At 44.4% G+C, this 23,707-nt stretch overlaps 3 protein-coding genes across 3 annotated transcripts; all 3 read left to right on the top strand. All coding sequences in view use genetic code 11, as the record gives it.

Annotated features, from left to right (window-relative positions):
- Positions 1–1,844: 1,844 nt before the first annotated feature.
- EGR_08022 (hypothetical protein) lies at positions 1,845–3,355 on the top strand (the record flags this gene model as incomplete). Its single annotated transcript, XM_024497271.1, has 4 exons — positions 1,845–2,227; positions 2,457–2,538; positions 2,577–2,793; positions 2,838–3,355. The coding sequence occupies 4 exons, from the start codon at positions 1,845–1,847 to the stop codon at positions 3,353–3,355; spliced, it is 1,200 nt and encodes a 399-aa protein (XP_024348334.1).
- Positions 3,356–4,333: 978 nt separating this feature from the next.
- EGR_08021 (DENN domain-containing protein 4B) lies at positions 4,334–19,142 on the top strand (the record flags this gene model as incomplete). Its single annotated transcript, XM_024497270.1, has 26 exons — positions 4,334–4,522; positions 4,555–4,715; positions 4,786–5,038; positions 6,515–6,641; positions 7,033–7,193; positions 7,906–8,291; positions 8,619–8,833; positions 8,924–9,023; positions 9,583–9,649; positions 9,722–9,774; positions 9,986–10,133; positions 10,566–10,919; positions 11,703–11,826; positions 12,305–12,689; positions 13,130–13,554; positions 13,671–13,897; positions 14,237–14,353; positions 14,434–14,530; positions 14,787–15,075; positions 15,155–15,497; positions 15,833–16,061; positions 16,517–16,768; positions 16,848–17,548; positions 18,144–18,276; positions 18,661–18,894; positions 18,979–19,142. 26 exons carry the CDS (start codon positions 4,334–4,336, stop codon positions 19,140–19,142), a joined length of 5,934 nt encoding a protein of 1,977 aa, XP_024348333.1.
- Positions 19,143–20,127: 985 nt separating this feature from the next.
- EGR_08020 (hypothetical protein) lies at positions 20,128–23,269 on the top strand (the record flags this gene model as incomplete). The annotated part of the gene is made up of 7 exons (XM_024497269.1): positions 20,128–20,365; positions 20,402–20,551; positions 20,638–20,821; positions 21,617–21,866; positions 21,986–22,174; positions 22,344–22,427; positions 23,078–23,269. 7 exons carry the CDS (start codon positions 20,128–20,130, stop codon positions 23,267–23,269), a joined length of 1,287 nt encoding a protein of 428 aa, XP_024348332.1.
- Between the last annotated feature and the right edge of the window lie 438 nt (positions 23,270–23,707).

Below are 23,707 nucleotides of genomic sequence, written 5' to 3'. Positions count from 1 at the left end.
ATTTCTGATTTTGGTACAGTAAAACACCGTTCTCCTATGAAAGTTATGAGCGTTCATGACATGCTGTCACCTTTCCTGTTGTGGATTCTGAAATCTCGTGTGTCAGAATTTTTCATTGTTTTGCACTGACACCTAGTTGCTGTCACTATGGTATTATGGGTGTTTCCGGGATCGGATCCTCTGTTTTGCTGTAGTATTTCATTCGAATACTGTAGTGCGCGGTCTACCATCTTTGTTGCATTCAATCACATAAACAGTTGGTAGTATGTTTCCACTAGCTGTTTTACCATCAAATGACATGAAGTACTTGACGAGTTTTGCTATTTCATATCATTCGTTAAGTAATTTTTTACTTGTTTGGCGATGGTGAGTTTTCTATGTTGCTTGCTATTAGTAAGAATAAAAAGCCGACGATTGCTTTTCCGAAGCAAATGATTTAACATTAACGCATGGTATAGCGTTTACTTCGATTCTTTAAAAGCCTTATTGCAGTCATATTCATGATTAAGGCCTTTTCTATCGCGATCCGTTTTTTATCTTAAAAAACCTCAGTTTTGCGGAACCCATTTTTGAAGCGGCTGTAGTAACAGGTCCTGTGCCCGTTCACATTAATTGCTACTCTGTTTAACGTAAAATTTGCTATTCTTAAGATCATCTGATCCGTGTTCCATAACCGACCCAATACCAACTTCTCGTTTCCGTTGTTTCGATACAATCCAAGCATGTGAGGCAAAATGCTGAGAATAATCCGAATAGAACTATTTGTATTAGTCACTGAGACGTGTTCATTGGTTTGCAAAGTTAAGTGAGAATTTTTGGGGATCCGTTTTACAAACAAAGATGTTTTTATTCGTTTTTGGCGTTTGTACTTCCCAGTAGCCTAGGATCGAAGTTGTGTTTTACAAGTAGGGATAGTGTATCTTTTTGTGTCGGTGATTAGTGAGACTTGGGGGAAGTTTATCCATTTTATCAGTTGATGATGCGATACTTTCGAACGTAATGCGGTGTTTTGTTCGAGACATAAAATGACTTTGGTACTGCATAGAAAATAGCTCTCATGCTTTTTTCGGATGAATGAAGGATTTTGTTAAACGGAGTATTCTTCACACTGCGATTTGATGTCGTTTCATTGCCTTCATTCTACTGAATACAAACCGGAAGGCCCATCGGTAGTACGGAAAACCTCTTGGGTTTACTATAGATAGACTGCGTTTAAGTCTATGAAATAGTCGTATGAATTATTTCCTTAGTTTATCTGTGACTAGAAAGAGGTGGGAAGCGTTAGAGACTAGAAGAGGAGCAGGATATGTGAACTCTTCCAAGCTCTGTTTGGACCAAAGGTGTTTCTGTGTAGAATAGTGACATGAATGAAAAATTTAGGCGCTCTTCAGGGGGGTACTAGGAAACTCCTTGCTTGAATTGGTTTGCGACTTACCTTTGCACCGGTTCCTGAGGTTCGGCAACATAGGAGACCTTTTTGGTGAACCCCTCGGGGTTCTTGGTGTTTTTTTATCAAACCATCGATTAAAGAGGACTTGTGGTATGGTGTAGCTAAAATAAACGGCTGCGGCTAATACTACAATTGTAATCGAATGGGACCACTGATGCTACTGCTGACATAGCTCGACCCTTGCTTACTGTGTCCCTTCCATCCTAGGGTTTCTTTAGTTTCGATAATTCGACAGGCATGTGAAGATCTTTATTTATGGTAGAGAGTGACGATAAAGCTGCTATAAGCACAAGATTCACCGCTGTTCTTTCAGATTCAGCAAAACAATCCTTCAACTGTAATATTCTTTCTGGAAAAGATATAGTAGAGGTAAACTTGCATCTTTTTTAGAGAAATGACTAAGATTGAGGACGGAGAGGAGGATGTTAACATGCACGTCTCTTGGCTTCTGCTCTCCGATGTGCCACCGAACACGCTGATAGGACTAGACACGAACGTATGGACAGTGGGTCGTAATTTTCGCGGCGTTCGTAACATCCCCCTTGGGCTGCACTACCTCTTCATTAACGCGGCCGCGAATGGTCCGGAAGGAGAGGTCATCTCCGGCCCGCGATGTGGTGTTTTCCTCGATCTCTCTAAGCCATGTGTCGTCAAAAAACGCTGGGTCAAGGAGTCCGAGGAATTTGTGGACTTGCCCAGCACCGAAGGCGACGTCGACTTAATGAGATCGAATCCGACTGAAGTGAAAATGTATCTGATAGCCTATCCCAAAGAGAGGTAAATACTGCACTGAGAACTTCTGTGCCCCTTGTACTGTAAAAAACATGCAAAATTACTATTGCAGATTCGCCAACTGGGTAGCACTTTCCTCGCATATTACATTAGACACAATAAACAGACTACAACCCTCTGGCAGATATATATACTCCTGTGCTTTATTTCTGTCGGAAAAATCAATGAGTCGTGACAGCGCCTCCCTACCCATCCCCACCCGTTTGTGTCGTAGTTGTGAAGGCATTGCTGCATCAGAATCACTTGCCAGAGGGGAGGAGCAATTGCCAACTTTAAGGACTCTTCCAGAGACTGATGTAAGATTCCCAATTGATTGATTATCCCTAGATATTAGTTACACTGGACAGAACTGCCCCAGCATCCGCTCTACCCACCAGGTTCGTCTCCAGCGCAGATAAGTCAGTACAACATGGACCAAACATACACCCTTAATCACATTATTGCGCAGCTGCAATATCCCGGAGAGCAATTGTCATCAACTAGCGCACTGACGCCTGCCGAGGCTCGTCTGCTTGGCGAATTTCACTTTGCATTTGTCGTCTTCCTCTTTGGTAAACCAATACTTCCGCAGTGTAAGTAATTGGTGCAAATTTAGGTGAAGTTCTGGAGGGCTGGTATCAGTGGCGGCGCCTTTTTTCTCTGCTGGCCAACTGCGAGCGTGCGGTGGTGGAGAGGCCGCGACTTTACAAAGCCCTCATTACAAGCCTCTACCGTCTCCTCATGTACAGCGCCAGCGGCGAGGTCACGGGTAGCAATGGGGCTGATGTCAACGTGGCGAGGCTCCTTCATGCGGGAGGAGAAGAAAACGAGGGGAGAGGCTTCCCCGCCCATTTCGACGAGTGGTATGAGTGCCACAATGGACCCGCCTTTCTGCCGCACACGATGACGCGGCTCTTTGGTAACATAGCGGAGGCAGCAGCAACAGCTCCAGCCGATCAAATTCGACTGGTGGAAGACCTGTTGAGTCGCGCAGAGGGGCTTCGCGTTTGCCTGGAACGACGCTTTAACGTGCGCCTCCCGGGACGCCGACACTCCGCCCTCGTGGACGGCGGACTGCTGGCTGAAGAGGTGGACTGGGACACTGACGAAGCACCCGTCATTGTTTGTGATTAGGTTCTGCCTTGTGGGCATTTTTTTTTACGGTCTTGGATTCGCCTGTAAAGGCGTTATCACGAATGAAGCGTGGGGGCGCCATTAAATGCTAAAATACTCACACTACCAGTACTCACTTTGTTCTGTATAGTTGTAGCAGTGCTTATACTGGGGAAGGAAGACGGTAGGTTCATGTTGACGACAAACAGAGGTTTGTAAGGTGGTTTATGAGATGTTGTTGGCGGGCGTTACCCGCGATCATCGGCCCGATCGTCGGTCAACGCAACCTAATTTTGCACTGGAGAAGATGGTGCAGCGCAAGAGGACTTTATTACTGGAAACAGGACGGAACAGCAAAGGAGGGGTGGGTTCTGAATGCCGATGCGGCGTCATGGTCATAGCGACTTTCGACGCTTAATGGGTTTGGCACCCTTGTTTTTCCAACGGCGAAAAATGTAGCAGGTCCCGAAGTAGATTGTCAATATCGTGGTGGTGATTACCCAAACAATCAATAACCATGCGAACCATGTAAGCTCAATCCAGTAGGACATGGCTTGGCAAGTCGCGGCCGTGCAGGTTAGTTGTCTTGGGCTAATCTTGACATGTATCTGGCACTTTCCACAATACAACAATGAGGTTGGGAAGCAAGGTTGGCATAAATCTTCAAACTATTTATTTGGAGACAATAACTATAGTCGTCAATTTGGATGGCTTTTTCACATATTGTTAACACAATGGGAATCATCGTATGAAGATGGGATGTCATACGCCATTAAAGATGCAACAGAAAAAGCAACATTCTTCGTTTACTCGGTTCAAATAAGTGTATTATTTAATCGGAGTATTTTTCTCGATTAGTAATAATTTAGTGACTTGCCAGCCCACATTGTTGTAGGAATCCGCCCAATTTGACTGGTAGAAACCATCGTCTAATGTTCTAACAGTCTGTGCAGCGCTTGCAATTGTTCTTAGATAACTTTTATTTCATTGCCCAAAAATATGGACGATGTGCATTCAAACGGTGGTGGATCTAAACATATAGCCGAGTACTTCGCCGTTTGTGGCCTTTCTGAGAGGCCAGCTCCTTTTAATGTCTCGGAAATTCTGCTTAATAGTGAAGAGATTGTGCTCTCGGAATCAAAGTGTTTGGATTTTTCTCGGTACACGACTCCTATCATTGATATCCAGGTAGTTATGTAAAAATATAAATTGTGCTGTAGTTGGTTAACATGAGTCAGAAGGAGCATCCTCCTGATGGTTACCAACTGATCGACAAATCAATCGGTGGTTCGACTGGTTGCTTCTTACAAAGCCGTTCTGGTGATGATTTGTGTATTTGTTATCGTCGTGGATATGACATTCCACCAATTGGTGATATTGGGTAAGGTTTAACTGAGGTACACTCTGTTGATTTTCAATGAAAAGTACCCTATTCATTTCTTTTTCATTAGACTTGTGGACACCGATCAGAGATTAAAGCCAAACTCGTCAAATATCACTCATACCATTGATCATCGTCCGGCAGTCATTATGAAAAAGCGTTTTTTGCCTACCTCAAATATGTATCTGTCGTACAGTCGGCTACATAAAAACTACGGCGTTGATGAGCTGGCACTTACAGATATCTGTGTAGTATTGAAGAAGAAAGGAGAACGTTGTCCATTGGGGTACAAGGAGCTACCCCAAAAGTTAATTCATTCATTGGTAAGTGGTTCACTGATTGAGATGTTCTCCTTTCTGTTCGTTCTTTTTTATTTAAGTCCGTAATTTCACGCTTAATATTCTTGCCTGAACACTTATTCGATTCTTATCGTAATATTTATACCTCTTTAGAACTTAGCTTACGGCCGTAGACTTAAGCCCAGTGGAAACATTTTTCCGTAAATCATGAAAAGCTGTAAATTGACGTATTCCAATTTGTGTGAAATAGATACATTTTCTGTCGACAGAGCTCGCCTTGATTTACCATCATGGGGTATTTTCGTACGTCGCAGCATGGAATTAATGGGGTCTTCTAAATTTGTTCCGAAGTATGGGCACATTAGCGTTACTAATGCTTTTTTAAATTATTGACTTACAAATTAAATAAGCCAAAATTTTTGAATTGGTATAGCTATGCGCGTTTTAAAGTGTACTATGCATTTGAATTGATGCTACTATTGCTTAGCCATGATAACCAGCCTAACTTGCACATCTGCTATTGTTCCCATCATCGCTGGCAAAGTGGTGCCAAACCTCGTCTCTTTGACCTTTTTACTTCTCTAGAGAAAATAAGACCACCTGAGCTGTGCAAGAAAGCGAACATCCACTTTTAGCATATCTATTTGCCTTGATTACTATTAAAAATGGGCTAACATAGTTCTTCGGGTCTCCTATTTAAAATGCGTTTTTTTATCATTGTTATTTAGAAAACACTGTTGGTGAAATTTTGTTGATACGACAAGGCTTACCCATCATTTCTATGTGTATGTACATGTTTACTCCATGCCTAAAGTTAAACCACCTACCTATCATGTTTCATTACGGGGCATTATTTTGCGAATTCCTGCCTTTCCGCTATCATTTGTTAACATCTTTTCGTAATGCTAATGTTATGTTATTGCGCTGCGTTTTTCCATAACTTCGAACGATTTGCGTTTTCAGTTGTTGGCTCTGGCAACCAGTACGTACTTATAAACAATTGACATGGCCATGTGTTTACCTTTTAGGGATTTCGGTGGCTCAAAGCATCTAAATTTACACATTGTTCTTTTTGCCCACTGTTTACGCTTTAAATGGTCATTTTTAATGGGCATTGCAATCAATGCACTAGGTGCTATTTTCATGATATTACTGCACCTCAGGGGCTGTAATACCACTGGGAAAGTAGTTGCGTTGGGGCCAGGGCGCTGAGTGTACGGGTCACTGACGCGCTTGTGTGTTTGGAAGCAAATATTTCCTTTCCATACTGAGATGCTCCAGCGTTTTTCGGCTTATCCCAATCCGCCGCTTCCAGCTGTCGCTTAACAATAGCATCTTTTTGCGGTGTCCATGAGTGTAATAAAGGAAAAAGTTTAGAAATTATTTGTGTGCATAGAAGTTTGGTTTAGTGTGAGTGAGCACAGTAAATTAAGGTTTACGAAGTTAATAAGCTCTAATTTTAGACTCCTTGGGCTGATTTAAGTTGTGTTCATGTTGTAGATGGCAGACGATATGTATATCTGCTACAAAAAGTCCTTCGTAAAGCGGTACATCGCAACCTACCAACCGGAGGTGCTTATGTGGTACCACGTTCCCTCTGCTTCCTCCTCTCCCTCCATGGCAACAGGTACTTCTTTCTCCACTTCAAGGTGGACCGCGCCATATTTTAAGACCCATCCTATTTCCTGTTTTCTGTACTAAGGTGTGCTTTCAAAACACACTTCCATTGGTTACTGTACTTGCTTGGGAGTTGGTTGTATGTACCCCCTTTGGAGAAAACAATGTCTACTTTTTGATACAGTTAGGGTCGTGCTCCTTTCCATCACATCACTGCGTCCCCCTGTGCTCTGCCTCATACGCTATCTGGAATAACGTCCGCTGCGCTTATTCATGTCTCCTACGTGTCGAATCTATCAGATCTGTTTGAAACATATACTAAAGAAATTTGTAAATAATCGGACAGAGGAAACTTTATGGTTGACAATTGATTCACTCTCGGCTATTTTTTTTTCATTTAGATGAAATGGCGAATCAGCCTATATTTAACACGGTGGACATTGCTACTCTATCCAACTTTTGCCTACCTTGGGGTGCAGCCATCGAGTCCTGGTCGGTCGACCAAAATCCTCCTGGATCCGTTTTTTTCACCTTCGTCGTCACCAACGCCGCCTATAAAAAGGTACCTCCATCTACTCTGACGTTCCGGTAGTGGGAAGTTTACTGTCGACCTTCTTAAAGTTTGATTAACTAGTACTTTACAAGGCATCACTGCAGCTCCACGACGTGTGTGGAAGATGTTTCACTGTGGTTTAGAAGCTTTCGAATGTTTCTACATAGCTCTCTAATCCACTCTAATTTGGGCACTATTACTCGTGGTGAAACTTTTGGCGTTTGATGATGGTATGAAGTATTGAATAAGGTAGCGCTTGATTAGGAAAAAAACCCTATAATTATTGATGGCGAATTTTGATCTACCAACATTTGCATTACCTCCGCACTCGGAAATATTAATCGTACCTTGGCTTTATGTGTTTTACTGAAACTTCAGGATATGTTGACGATAAACTCTTGAAATAAGTGGAGGAAACTATTGTGTCTGATATAGATCTATGGCCCAAGAAAATATCAAAGCACCGAAATCTAAGAGAGTTTGATCTGCGTGAGGTCACAGACGCGCTTGGTGTTGTTTTGTAGCATAAATTAATGGGAAGTATTATTGATATTTGTAGTAGCTTCAACATGCCGCAGGACGTTTTTTAATACCAATTATCGTCGGTTCGGGTGAAGCGGATAGTCGTAAAAACTATTGTTAAAATCTGTTGGAATAGTTGTTTCGAGCGGCAACTTTGCGTTGTACGGTTTATTTTGGGTTGACTGTTTCTTGTTTGTAGTTTCACGGATCAGCACTGACCTTCTACGAGCCTTACGATGTGTCGCAGCTGGACCGAGATCGGTGCTACCGGCTGAATGTGGACCCAGAGCTTGTGCGAATGGAGGAGGCAGAGGAAGAAGCGGAAGGGGGAGGGCGGCAACAGGCGGCAATGGTAGTAAGGGAGGCGGAGGCGGAGGCGGAGCTTTTTACGCAAGAAGAGCTGCTGAGCATCGAGCAGCGTCAGGGCGTTTTCGCCTCTTCTCGCATCGGTGACCGCGTGCTCGGCGTCACCAAGACTCTTTGCCTCGTCTCACGATTCAATTTCGGCAACGGGCTTAAACCCTTCCTTGATTTCCTTCACTTCCGCTGTTTCAGTTCTAAGGACCAGTCGATTCCTCTCGAAAGGTAGGGTGGATGTTGCTCCTTTCTAGATATATAATGACGTCCAAAAATGCTTCAAATGTGGTAGTTATATGGAAGCAAAGGCTCTGCGATGGGAAAGTATTAGTCTGGGAAACTTTTTTTACTTCGAAATAGCGCTCTGAATGTTGGTCATAGACTGATGTCACTGACTTGAGGCACGTTATTCAGCGGGCAACCAGGAGGGCCCGCGGAGTTTTCGGCGCACCTTGCTGCTGCAGCGACTTGTAGCCTGTAGGGACGTTCAAAGTGCGTGCAATTGTTTGTGTGTGCCACAAAGCATGTGTGAGTGTCAGTCGGTGCTCTTTGTAGAGCTCGGAACCATGGTCTCCTTGCTCCGAGGCCCTACAAACTGTCGGCTGGACCTGGTGTGGTTCCAGCTTGTCTGCTTGACGAGTGCGACATGGGTTTTAAGATAGCAGGGATTTCTTATCGAGTGGTGTGTGTGTGTGTGTGTGTGACATTTGAAGAAGGCGCAGTGGCGGAACTTGTTGGTGAGGCGTGTTTTGAACAACTTGGTTGTGGTGGTGCGTTGCGTTGAAGGAGATTCTGCATTCTTGATATTAATGCGGAGTTGTGCGGTCACAATTGTTCATTGTGAAGTACTCATTCACTAGCTGAAGCCGAGGCAACAATTGCTACTGTGATCTATCTCCTCGACTCGATGCAGCAGTGTGGGCGGACGGTGTGCAAGACAAACTTCTTTCCTTTTCAGAAGTAGCCATGACTGAAGAATTGTGCGAAAGAAAGGCTTGACACATAAGACAGCGCAAGACTTTACACCCTATACGACCAAATCTCATTCCTATTTCCAACCGCTGATTTATCATTCGTGTATCTGAGATGATATTTTTATTGACACCACTTTTTCTTGGCATTTGACAGTTTTGTGACACGGACAGTTGAAAAGTAGAAGAAAAGAATAAGCGAAGATGATCAATTTTTTGCGTCCAGAGGCGAAATCTTTTTTTAAGCCACTTGGTTGTTTTCACAAGTAAGCACAAATTTAACTACCTTGTACAATCATTTAATATGTAGCTGGGTCTTTGCTAAACCAGACGTGCTTTCGACTACCTCACTCGCAGAGTCCACACTGTCATTTACACAAGAATGAATGAATATTACTACTCTCAACTGGAATCCTATTAATTTAACATTCCAGTTGTGTCCATACTGGGTGCTGGAGTAGATCTTCAGGGATTAAACGATATTAAACCGTTTTTCTCGCTTTGGAAACCAAACTATGCTCATTTTGTTGATTTCACACCGACTTTAGATACCTAGCATTTATTCTCTGCGAAATTCCCTTTCCTGATCGCCGGTCTCCCAACATCACTGTCGATGTAAGTTGTAAACTTGAATAGCCTTTTTTATCAACAACGTTTTAATTGTTGACTTCTTATCCGTTATTTTAGCTTGATGACTACCATATGCGGCTACAAATTCCTTATGGGAACCACCTTTCCAGGTCAGTGATATCACGCAGTACCTATACAAATATATCCCTTCATTCGGGTATTTCTTTGATATTCATGTGAATGGTACTTCATTTTCGCGTGCACTATTATTAATGAGACTTGTCAATTCTTAAGGCCGCGAAATAAACCGAATTGGCGTTTACAGGTCAAATAGAGAACAGGACAGGACATTTTTTATCGCTTGTTGTTGGTACCTTGTAGTTCGGGTGAGCCCTTTGCCCACCTACTGCATCGCCTCGGCTCAGAGTTGACACTGCAGCTAATGGTGCAGCTTCTCACCGAGCAGAAACTCCTCTTCGTCTCCGTCATGCCTGACCTCCTCGTGGACACCATTCAGCAGCTCATCACAGTACGTCCCTCCCACCCCACTTCTCCTCTCCTTCCCTTGCTTTTGTTACAAAGTGGCTTCCACATCGGAACAAATGCCCTTTTAATATTCTTTTTATATTTTGGTGGGAATGTCCTATAAACACGGGCATTGTGCTCTAACGTCACGGTTTTTTACAAGACCACTACTTCTTGGAAGTCACTTGTAAGAGACAAACTTTTTTTTGGGTACAGATTATTTTTCTCTACTTTTTAATTCCCTAAGTTGAGGCGATTGTTTGATAGCGTGCTTGTCATTTATGTTACTGAGCAAGTACTTTTTTGCTAACGTGATACCCCACTACCAACTAGTCCTTGATCGTTCTGCATGATTGTCAGCTCACCTTTACCACGATCAGTGTGGTTAATCACCTTGCTCGGTTTTATCAACTCAATTTTGTATGTGTGTCTTCAGCTAATCCATCCACTGCGCTGGGTGCTGGTGTACATTCCACTCATCCACATGCGGTGCATCCACGTAATTCAGTCACCTTCGCCTTATCTCATTGGGGTGGACTCGCGCTTTTTCGAGTTCTTCCAGCTGCCCTCGGCGGAGGCGGATATCAGCGTGGTGGACCTAGACACGCGCCAATTTCGTCCCGCTACTACCACTGTCGCGGGCGTCCGCATTGTGCTGCCCCGCGGGCCACAGAAGCGCCTGCGCACTGCCCTAATCCGCAACGAGGAGCGCTTGGCCGAGCTTGACTTGCGCATGCACCAAGAGGCTAAAATTGGTGTCCGAGTCCAAGAGAAATACAAAAGCCACCTGGTACGCTCCGCCAAGTCACGTTTTATTTTTTTTTCACCTTTCCTTCCTGAAGGCGTTCTTATTGGACCCACTACTTTTGGGGCTTCGAAAACCGTCAGAGTTGCTTATGATCAAGCCGGCTGAAGTTTCTTTTTTAGTCGTACCGTATTTGCAATTCATGATGCTATGTATCAATTTGGCAGTAAATTCGCGTGTCTCAGATATCAATGACCTATTTGGTCCTTCTCAAAAGTGGTAGCTTGTTTATAGTCCTAACAATGAAACACTCTTGATGGCGGGATGGGGGGCCGATGCAAGCTATTTGCATCACCAAAGGTGTTCAGTCTTACAATTCATAATTTAAGCAGTATTTCTTGGATGGCCATCATTGGATTGCTGCATTTGTTTCGTAAAGTGGGATTCGTCCGCATCTCCGACCATATTCTTTGTTCTGGAGTATTTGTTATTCATTCATGGATACTTTAAGACGTTTGCGTTTTAACCTCACTCTATCGTCTAACAAATACTTCATTTGTGTTTCTGGCTGTTTGTGCTGCATTGTTTCAAAGGCAAACGTCATAGTTGTAGGTAGTTGTAGTTCTGTACAATTTTATCTTATGATGTAAAATCATTTAATTCAATTTTACGCAAAGCTTCGCTTGTAAAACATTTTCTCCACATTCTTAAAGTGAAATGATCTCTTATTGAGACTGGAGTTTTATCCAATTACCTTAATTTTGATGGACGATTGAACCGATTAGGGAAATTCATTCATCAGACTTCTTTTTAAAATTTTTACCGTAGTCCCTTCTGGGCGCAAATGTACGTCGAGCGTGCTACACTTTCATGACGGAGTTGTTGCAGGACTACCGCAAATTTCTTTTACCTGTCATCTTCAAAGACAGGGAACTCCTCTTCGACTCTGAGGGTGCGTAAAGTTATCCCTTAAAACTGCTGTGCGAGAGTTGACAACATAGGGGCTTTGTGTTACTTGTTGTGATTCATGGTTGCATTCTCGATCACTCGCACCTTGTCCAACATGTGTTTTTCTGCCTCTGTGCGGAATGTGGCCTCACATTAGTCAGAACTGTCCTTGAACTCGACATATTTCGATTTTTGTATGCCGAAATGAGATGTAAGTAGAGTTGTCATTCCGGACCTTTCATCTCCAAGGCATGCGTGAAATTCGCTTACGTAGAAGTTTAATGATTTGCATCCATTTTAAGACAAATCAGGTCACTCTGTATGTTTCACTGTTTTTACTGCCATTGAATGATCACCAACTGTGTCCCAGTTAATAGTTGTTTGTAAGAAAGTGATTACCATTAGTAAACACTAAGCAAAACTTGAGATCACTTTGTTCAATGGTGTTTCACCGATTTGCCCATATGTGTGCGTACGTGTAGGGTTTGTGAAGCACACGGCGGATCGCGCATCAAATGCCTTTTACGCGACGCTGGTGGGGACACAGTTGTGGGCGGATTTTGTACGGGATCTCAACTGCATCAGCGAGCGCACTGCTGAGCTGGAAGCCTTCGATAACGCCATCGCCCATCTTAGCCTCACTCGCTACCAATCAAAGACGAAAGGCGGCAGTAGCCGTGGAATCGGTGGCAGCGGTGATATCGAAGGAGGTGGAGGCGGTGAGACGTGTTCTCAGGTCTCCAGCGGCTCGGGTGGCGACGCTGGCAGCGCTGCCTCCGCACCTCTTAACGGTTTCTCCGCTTCTCCCAGGGACAGCCTCAGTGGTACCGATGGCAGCAGTCTCAGTGGCCGCCCTTTGCCTCCTAGGTCTTTGTTTCTACCTATTTCTGTGTTATTCCCAATATGCTTGCCTAATTCTTCCAAAAAAATTTTTAAAGGAGTGAGGAGAGCTTTTAGTGTCCTCTCTATCTTTAACTTAGTGAATTAGCTAATGCTATCACAATATCAATAATAACAATGCCATGTTCTTAAGTGCACCGTTTTTTCGCATTTGCCATAGTGAATTTGGGTCTTGAAATTCCCTCAGAGAGTGGAAAAGGTTGTTTGTGATGTAGATTTCAGTCAATGAATAAAATCGCAAAATACACCCATTTTCACCTCTTTTCGATCACATCGGTAAATTAGTTAAGACTTACCTTCTTATACCAACAACTGAGCTGTCAGAAATCGCCTTTTGTGTTTTACTAAACTATCCTCAATTGTGTATGCAACCGCATTGACATTTTCACTACTCCTCTCCCGCTTAGTGAGTGTCCTAGAATAATCGGGTCACCATCAGGCTTGCTTGAACTGGATCCACTGTGCTCAGATCTGCCGTTAAATGACTTTACCTGGACTCGGCGGGATCATTTCCCCGAGACTGTCAATACGTCCTTGTTGGACGAACTTTGCACTCGTCTTCGGCATAATGGTGCTACTGCTGCTGCTACTATCCCGTCGAGGACGATGGTGACAAAAATGGAGACAGGGGAGGAAGAGTTGATATTCCGCCTCGTTGACGATACTGACGTGATGTTAGGCGATGGCGAGGACTTTTGTCCCTCATTGCACCACACCCCTCCTCCCCTCCCTTTCGTTCACGGTAATGGGGTCCCAAAGGCTTTGGGTGTGGCGCAGCTGAATTCCCTACTCAAGCGTACCCTGCAGGAGACTACGGACTGCCTCATTGCCGGTCAGTCTCACAAGACCTTCCCCAAATATTAACCTGTGCTGTTAGGACGCGTTTTTGATATAAAGTGGATGTGGTAAAAGTGGAATCCATTGGTCCCGTTGCTGTTATTGCTACAGCGACAAAACGGCGCAATGCGGGCGGCGTGGCGTGGGCGGGGCAGTTGCTGTCGGAGGTCTACTCGCTTTGGTTCCTTCTCCTGCCCGCCTTCATCGCCTCTCTACAACAACACTGTGGTAGGGGCAACAATGGCGACGGTATCTGTCTGGAGGCTCGGCACTTCCTCTTTCACGTCGTAGACGTCTTCTTGCGTCTTTGGGACTCACCACTCCAACCCGTTGATCAGGTCAGATACACATCTTTATGTTTCACTGATGCTTTTCTCCAAGCAGTAAATGCCAAAGTGCCCCACTTCCCATTGCCATAGACAAAAAAGTCAAATAATTAAGCTGCACGGCACCGGGTACTCACTAGATGGACTTAAGTCTTCACTATTTGCATTTTATTTGGTTTTTGACCTTGGATAGTATTGAAGTGACAATAAGAAATCGATCACTGTGATCGTTTAGTTCTAATTTGAATTTTTCTAAGGTAGTATTTTGAGCAGTATTGACAGCTGATGATTTGACTATGTTGGAACGAGTGTAGCCAATGGTAGACATCGAAGGTGGTTGTCTGTATCTAGGTCTATGTGCGCGTGCTAATTGCGTTGCTTTATGAATACGGCACCTCAGATCAGGGCGTGGTCAGCTTCTGGAGCAGCCGACCCTTGAATGCACCCTCCTACGCTATGGCTAATCAGGTAGGCTCGTCTTGATTAGTATCTCTGACCTCCAATTCACTTACAAATGCGCAAAATAACCCATGCTCTCCGCCTCTCAGCTGCAACGCGATCTTGGCCACAAGTTGACTTCATCTGAAAGTGCAGAAGATGGTGCTGAGTCAGGCATAGGTATATCAACAACTTTATCCAGAGAAGGTGCGTTTTGTTTCTGCCAAATTATGTATATGAAGAATAGCAAGCCTTCCACAAACATCATTTTGCAAGACAATCAAAAAGGGTGGGAAAGTTACTAATAATGTGCGGCTTAAGGTCTTGAAGTGAGTCCCGAAGAAATTTTATCGCTTTAAGAAGCAGATGTCACCTTTGTGTTCCAGAAAAGCATGGGCTTTTTCATTGTTCGCTCATAAAACCACCTTTTCAACGAATGCATACATCTTTCTTTCTCTCCTAGTGGCTGATCCACCGTGCTTAGTTCCACAGGCTCTATCGACGCCTATTCAGAATTGTGATGCCTCCTCTCCACGCCATCCATGCGAGAGCCAACCGTCTTTCAGCATCGGAGACGATGAAGGAGACGGCGGTGATAATGGCGATGGTGACGGTCCTAGCAAAAGCAGTAGCAATTTTAACCTTGGCAATAGCCAACTAGTTGGATCTATGGACAGAATTTCCATCGGCGATGGCAACCGAAAGACATCCGGCTTACTCGAGCCCGTGGAACAGGCTCATTTCTCTAAAAAGTGAGCCATAAATTAATCGCATACCGATTTTGTTTTTGTGCTCCCTTCTCTCTTTTCTTCGCCTTTTGTCCCTCTGCAGAGGCTGGAAGTCGTTTGCACAGGCGTCAATGCGGAAACTGGCCTCCTTTAGGGTAGAATACGTGAATCCGGATGTAATCACCTTGGAGCAGTCACCGTCGACGTCACCATCGCCACAGCCGTCGCAACACTTGCGCAGTCGCAGCGTGAGCACCACTGCCAACAAGTCCATTGGCTATTTTAGCCTCTTTGGTCAACCAGGTAACGGAACGAGGCTGCCTCGCAACATGCGGCCTTGGGCCGTCGCCCCCATCTCCGCCTCCGTCTCCTCCATCACCACCGCCGCTTCTGGTACTGTTTCTGTGCCCGTCAACTCCAGTGTCTCTGCTGATGAGGCTTTGAGGGTAGGTCTTTCTTACTTTTCTCCCATCTCTGGCCATCTTGCTTGCGCTTGGTTGTGGATCAAGAGTGTTAAGTCTAAGTGATAAGTATGTTACATAAGACAAAGCTTGTTATTTTCCTTGTACTATATTCTCCGGGCGCCCATCAAATTAACAATTAGATGAGAATGGATGTTTTTCTGTAAGATTTTGCTCTACTAAAATGTTGGAATATTTCGTTTACACGGGTAACGGTTTCCAGTATACATATGTCATTATTTTAGAAATCCCACATGTATTTTGATGTTCGGATCGTCACTTAGTTCGTAAAATCATGTGGGCGTGATTGTGCACTTCAGCAGGGTGCAGATGCAACGCAGATGTCACTGCAATCCTCGACGTCCTCGTCGTTATGGTTCCAGCTGCTGCAGCGCCACCTATCGGTCTCTGCGATGTCTCCAACGCCCTCTCGACGCGCTGAAACTAGCGACACGCCGCGCGGTTCCATCACCTCCAATGAGGAGGGCGTCGTAAACACCACTGTAGCCGCATCTCCCCTCGCGTTCTCCTTCGACTCCCAGCTTGCTGGTACGCTAAATTTAAACCATACTTCTATAGCTCAATATCTGCCGGTGTATGCTCAATCTTCTCTTGGAACTGACCACATAACATTCTCGCATTTTGTGCAGCTTTTGTAATGTAATGGCTTCAATTAACATGTGCTACTTTGAATCTAAATCACAATTTTTGTAACAGACGAACATCATGAGCGATGGCAGTTATAATGTTTGAGGACTGTATTTATTAGTCACTTATTGGCATTAGTGTTGGTAATGACGATAGATGTGGCGATGTGATACTCATTGTTAAAATGAAGATCGTGTTCGCTTAGTATTCATTTCTTCCCATTTTCCAACATTTTTAGTTATATCCACACCGACAGTAACGGCTATTAGTTGCAGCACGACTAATTACCTTCAATGTATGATTTAAATTCATGCGTTAAATTACGTAGGCTCTTCCTTTGTTTGTGCTCTATTCAGTGCTGTCCTACCAGCCAACCTCGTGGTACACCATAGCAGGGCCGCTGGCGGTAGGATCAGTGGGGGATCGTGTGTGCCTGGCAAACCCACTAGTGATGAAACTATCACCATCATCACTCCAGTCCTCCGCTACCGCTCCCGCCTACGCTGCCATGCGGCGGCATCGTTCGCGCTCCTCCTCACTTGTAAGAGCACGTCGTGATGTTGGTCTTAAGCATTCGCCCTCAGCGTCCTTTCCCCTTCTCAGTCTCAGTAAGTCCACTGCGCATTGCCGCCATTGTCTGCCGACTATCTGATTGACGGAGAGTAAAACTAATGCCTTTTACTGAAGCATCGGAGGAGTTGGTGCAGGCTCTTGCACGCTCAGAATCACCGAGGTCCTCGAAACCACCGCCAGCGCTACGGAGACCTCCCTCTACGACGACGAGGCCATCTACAGGGCCTGTGACAGTGTCGCGAGTGCAGGAGCTGCGAGTCATTTTCAATACCTGCACGCCATGTGCATCCTGCTCACGTCTCTTCTACGACGAGGAGATAATGGCGATGTGGGTGGCAGCGGGTGACCCACCGTACACCGGTCTCTCCTGCAGCAGTTGCCGCCATTCCCTCATGCCCAGGCTCATAGTGCGCACCATTGCCATCCTCGAGATCACTCCTTCCACCAACGCTGCCACGACTCCTCTTTCGCACGGCCTCATTGAACTGTCGGTTCCTTTCCTCAGCCCTCTGGTCCTGCGCCGTCAGCTGGAGGCGGTGGTCGATAGCGGCGTTGGAGGTGGAAGTGGGAGCAGCAAAGGCTGCACAGAGAGCATGGCGGTGCAGGCGCTGTCATCGGCCGGTCTGCTGGGTCACCGACGCGGCAGGGTGTTGCTGTGGAACCTAGTATACCTGCTTCATCGCGCTGGCCTGCCCACCCATCTGCTCGATGCTTACCCAGCCTGGCTTATGGATGCCCAGGCCGAGGCGCGTCGGTTGGGCGGTGGACGGCGGGTCCTCCTCGGTGGCTCGCTCACCATCGCCCGCGCTCTTTCGGTCGGTTGAGCTAGCTGGTCCCAAAAATCTGCTGTTGTAGCTGTAGTGGTTTTTTTTTTCAAGTCTAATTCTTGTATTGAAATTCAGATATTGTCTTGGAGAGTGTTGCTATTCCTGTGACCGCGAGTTAATTCCAATTTTCTAAATTCACATTTTGATTTATAATTATTGGTCTTCCAAGGCATCGCTTGTTTATTTCTGGAATCCAATGCGTAAAATTATAGCTACTTACAAATGTGAGTTTTCACGTGGAAAGATGCTAAAAAGAGACTCCTTAAAATTATGAAATGAGTATTCGGTAATGGGAAGATTTGGACGACGCACTGCGTACAGCACTTAAGAAGTTCCGTTCTGGTAAGCATCCCTGCCTTGCAAGTGAGTCACATGGATCACTCGACCAACGGAACAATTCATCGCTGTTCGAATAATGAAACTGTGCTGGCAGTGTGGGCGCATATTTTGCTAATTTGTTCGACAATCGTCTCGCTGCATGTTTGAGGGAGCATAAAAACACCCACAAAACCATATAAGTGTACTGGTGCTAAGTGCTGACGATAAGTCTTTCCTTTCTCACACTTCTCCCTACCCTCTCCAGGAGGTGACTTTGAGTCCCGACTTGCCGGTGTGTCTGGTGGCGAGGTGGGTAGCTTTTCCGCGCAAGACTGCTGCTGGCAAGGAAGCGCCGATGCTCTACCGTCTGTGGGATAATACTCACCCCGCCTGCTGCCGTAAGTACATCTTTGCGAGCTTTCCTCTTTCACGCGCCTGTCATTAATTCACGAAAATTATCCAATTGAAAACTTTGCGTTGTAAAAGGCAGTTGCGTCGAAAGGGCTTTTTGTGGTTTGTACGCTTTATGCGTCGTATATGCATATTGCTATTATGTGATAATGAATCTTCAGTGGAGCGCTTTCCTCTCTCAACTAACTTGCAACTTCTTACGTATGTGGGCTTACTCTTTCCCTCTCAAAGATTTTTATGATATTTCTACTTTAATAGTGGATCATTTAAAGTCGAATATTGATGTTAGATTTGTTGAAACGTTGAGCCCTGGTTCTTTGAGTGCGCATTAGAACTCATTATTGGCTGAGGAATCGTTTGTAACTCTACAGTGAGTCCGTCGAGTAGTGTGGCGGATTTGACAGCACCGCCAGGCAGAGGGGAGGAGCGGCAGGAGTGCGCGCTGGAGGAGATCGTGCAAATGGCAGGCGACGCACTGACTTATGAGAATGTCGGTGGGGCCATTTCCGCTGTTCGCTCTCTCAAACGCACCGCCATCCAATCCGTCCACCGCGAGCTGCTCCTCCTCTATGCACGCATCCATGGCACTTCTTGGCAACAACTCAGTGAGTCTATGGGATGCAAAATCACGTCAATTTTTGTGGCTGTGTGCTCTCAACATCCTCTTTTCTCTCTTATATTCCTGCCAGACAAATTCGACGCTGGATACATCGCTTACTTGTTAGATGAGATGCAACAAGCGGGTGTTCAACAGCAGGAGCAGCTGCAGCGGTGGCGCGCAAACGACGAAATGCCTCCCTCAGCTACTGCGCTGGCTTGTCGATGCATCTTCAGAAACCTCACACTCACTTAGACCACCCCTTGCCACGGTAGCGTTAGCCCTCCCTTCATCCCTGACCTCACTTATAGTGGGTGCACTTCTGTGCGCACGTGGTCGAATTGTAACAGTTATTGTTCTCGGTGACCGCTTTGTACAGATAATGCTGTAGTCATCGTGAATGTCTTAGGTGGCCCCGTGAGAGGTTGGTCGCTCCCGACTGGATTGGGTCTTGCTCGTGAGCCGCGGGTGGGTCAGTCGAGGGACGCGGAGCACTTTGCCACATTCTGTAGTAGCTCTGTGCAAATTTTTCAACAGATTAGGCTTGTGAGATAATGAGGGTACTCCGAATGATCTCGATAAAGCGTTAAGGTGCTGCGATAGACCGAAGGTATCAAAGAGCTTGTGCTCCTTAGATTTATGCAAACGTAGGCTTTAAAAAAGTAAAAGTAATGTGGCAATCATCAATACTAAAATATAAGTTTTTTATTTGTTTTCTTGCCTATATGTTTGTTTTTCTATAGAAAGAATGATTATAAGGATTCCGGTACCGAATTAAAACGTGGGTTGACGTAAAGGTTGCACAGCTTGCTCCTCGACTATCGAGTTTGTAGTCAGTAAAGTGGACTTATTTGAAGCACCACACATAGGATAATTTTGTAAGTTGGGTGTAAGCGATGCGTAGTAGTGTCATTTTGAACATACTGTTTTTTCATCTAGGTGGGTATACAAGATACTGATAAATATTTTTAAGAAGAGTTTTTATTCTCTTTTGGACAGGTGCTTGTGTGCAACGGTAATGCTTTATGAAAGAAAAGCCAAAATGGCTGGAGTCGGACTGAAAACAACTCCTAAAGGACCTATTTATAATGAGATATTATACTTTACTTTAATTGCAGCTATTCGAATGCAATAAGCTAACTATAGAAGTACCATAGTTCTTTACAATTTACTTTTCAAATGAGTGAAAATGGTGTAATTTTCTGGTTTAAATGCACTTTCTAGGTGTTGCAAAGATACAATGCTTCACACTTATCTTCTCACAATATCAGCTGGATTTCTTTGCAATTTTCTGGCAACAATTTTACCATTTTGGTTTGCAAGATATCCCAGTGCCAAAGCTAGATTTTTATGTCTTGGATTATGGGAAATATGTTTGGAAGACTTCATATCGCCCTTAGATCAACAACGTCTGTACAATGGCTGTTTTTACATTTTTGATAGCAAAATTCGCCCGCTACGGCCGTTCTTCTTTGCGAGTATCTCTCATAATCTGTAATAATTAATCTATTAAGCTTGGTTACATGTCGCTCAGGCTCTTCAAATTTTAAGCATGATTGCACACGCGGCTCTTGTTGGGAATGGATTTGGAATGCTCTTTAATGTGTTTGACAAGCATAGCCCACGAATAGTGTTCACCTCTATCTGCCTCCTCGTACTGAACTGTGAGTAGCGTCGTTGTGCCTTTATCCTTTGACCCATAAACTACCCTTATTTATTCTGTTGTCTTGGGGTTGGATGGGTCATGTAGGTTGGGTGTTGCTGACGCAACTGGGCGTAGTGGGGGTGAATCTTGACCTTGAAAAGAAACAGGCGGAAATTAGTGGCGCGAGTATGTGGATATCAGAGGCCGACCAGTCTTGTCTCTCCTGGTCCTTCGGATTGTCTGCCTTTGTTCTCTTCTTCGTCCTCATTGCACTGAACATCCTCGTCTGGTGTGTTTATCCTAGAAAGTGAGCTCCTCATTTCACTTTTGACGCGTTCTGTCTAACAGTCCCCTAGAACGCTGCTTGAGAGCATTTTGAATTTTAATAAAAGAAATTGACTTGCTTGGCTGCCTAATTATGCGAAAAAATTCAAATGTTCCAACTCAAGAAGCCTTTCTAGTGCGAAGCTGTGGTGTGTGTCGATTAAGCGGATAGATGATGTTTGAGCACTTTTAAAGCTTAAAAACATCGCCATTCATGATGTAAGATGTTTTTCAACTTCCTGTGCAAACTATTTTTATTTAAATATGTACATGAATGTGAGAAAATCAAAAAACACTTGAATTAGGTTCGAACAAAGCAAATAGGTATTTACAGTAAGAATACAAATGACTCATTGGTTTTTGGATACGGAGAGGCATGTAAACTCGTAATTTGAGATTTTACCGGTGAGCTTTATGACCTACGAAAAGATGACGATGTCGAAACTGCATTTTACTTTTACCACAGTAAAGTAGGTCTAGTAGGAACTTATTTGCATGCTATGCATATAGCCTTGTGACGGATGGCTCACCCTGCAAATGACTCGCTTATTTCGCAATTATTTGTCAGTATACCCTGTACCGTACCTTAGGAATGGTTACGCCCTTGCTACTATAGTAACGTCAATGTATTTTTGTCCCTGCATGCTACATGAAAATGGAGGAAGAAAGTGATACAAATTTGTTGGAAAAGTTTGTATGCCACTGGGAGGTGGAGTGAGGTTCAGTGCAGCAGTGCTTATAACATTCCGCTCTCTGTTAGGGAGAGAGGCGGTCGTCTACTGACGCAGGCATGGACCTGGCCTACCATCAGGGATTTACCATGCTGCCTCGCACGGAACTCCGTCCACCGACGCGGCGCTCTGCAAGAGGCTCAAAGAGCCGGAAGTCTCAGTACGCGGCAGCAGATCGAGTTAACGCAACCCCATCATCAGACAGCTGATCCTTCTCGAGACACTGACCTCTCCTCCCTGGACGTTGCCACATACGATCCGCGCTCCGCAGATGTAGTGGTAGTCATCCTCTTACCTCTTTTTTGTTGTTGGCACTTTACAGAGATAGGTCCACATTTTAAAAGGACCATTAATTGGCATAACTGAAAGATGGAGCAATCTTAAGCTTTGCTTTGAAGAGTAGGGAGAACATGAATGAAAGTGCTCCCATCTCTGCGACTGAAATATCGGCGGCAGGGGTGAAGTTGGACGAATATGTGAAGTATGAGAAGGGGGCCGCTTTGTACCAGCCTGATCCCCGAACATCCATTGATGTGAATTTCAGCCGCGTGTCCAGTCGTATGTCTAGTGTACGCTCCTCCATTAGGGTAAGTTACTTCAGCCTTATTACTGAATTAAAATTACATAAAAACCACTCTTTATTCAAACACCGGTGGATTACCGGTTAAGCAAAATAACCTTAAAGTGGGCGAATCCCGCGGTTTTTTATTCACTTTTTCGACATTTAAGTATAGCACCTACTCATTGTTAATTTAGCAAGGCTCAAGTGGATTCGTTAGGGCGCGAAATCGTACCTACATTATAAAGAAAGGTCAAAATCAGCCTCTACAACAGACGGTCGTAAGTCTTTTACTTTGTATCTTGAGGACTAATTCATGTTTAATAGTAGCGAAAGTAAAGTAGTACGTTTCCGAATCATTTGCAGTTAAAGTCATACTTCAATGATCATTTAGCCGTTGGTTTTTAAAAGGCCGTTGTGCATGGAACGACAATCATTTTAGCCCTACAAAACCCTATCAGGATAGAGCGAGGACGCAGTCGAATTGAATTCTCTTTTGCATTATGCTATAGGCAGAGCTTAAATGTGTGTAGGGAGGGTTAAACAATAAGGGCAAATACGTGCCCAGGGCCATTATTAGCATCCCGGTACTACCTGATTAGGTATATTGCATGAGGACACGTTCAAATGGCATGACAGCACACGCTGCCACTGTCCACATTATAAAGTATGGAAAAAACAGGACCGTAAGCAACTTTTAGCGTTTCTCCATTTCTAATACACGTTATCACCTTGTGCTTGTAGATCCCAAAACCGCTAATCCAGGGAAAAATGCACTGATTAGAGACTATAAAACCACATTCATCATATTGTCTCATGTTTTATTGAACTAAAAATTTGTTGGCTATGCTGGCTTTTTGGATTGCTATGGGGATAACCTATGAGACATTGAGCACGATAGCACAAGAAGAAATTACTTGGTTTTTCGTAGATCCGAATCGCTTCACAAAAACTCACTAAGCTCTTCAAAGAGGGTGACCAGGTTTCAGTGTTTAGAGTCGTGATGAACCCTCTTGAAATCGCAGGTATACGAATACCATATGCTTCAGTTGTCAGTACTAAGATGCGGTTCAAGGAAATTGCTAATGCGACTATGCTACGTGTGACTATAGTAAAGCGCTGAGAGATGATGACTCCAAGGTGCTGATACCGTTTTCAGGCTCACAGAGATTGAACACAATCAACGTAAAAATCAGAGGTGTTAAACTTCTATACGAAATGCAAAACCATTGAATGTAGTTACAATATTATGCGGACAACGCAAGAATCTAAATCAAAAAATGGTTTGACGAAGGACAATGGATGAATTCAGCATGGTTGGCCGGAACCGAATTATGCCGACCACGTATCTGACTATAGAGTTATAGTAAAATAGTAAAGCAAGAGTTGTGAAATCAGGCAAGTTGTTGATCACCACAGTAGTTTGTGTTGACAAAGTGACTAAGAGCGATCTTATGGCACATTTCCGTGACCGTGGACTAAGAGTTTTAACGATTATCGCGTCAAGTGTATACGAGTATGTGCGTGCACACAGCGCATCAAAGATTTAAAAATTTACTAC

The sequence above is a fragment of the Echinococcus granulosus genome (genome assembly GCF_000524195.1).
Source record: "Echinococcus granulosus chromosome Unknown EG_S00093, whole genome shotgun sequence".
Classification (NCBI taxonomy): domain Eukaryota; kingdom Metazoa; phylum Platyhelminthes; class Cestoda; order Cyclophyllidea; family Taeniidae; genus Echinococcus; species Echinococcus granulosus.
This window is presented reverse-complemented; position numbering and strand designations above follow the sequence as displayed.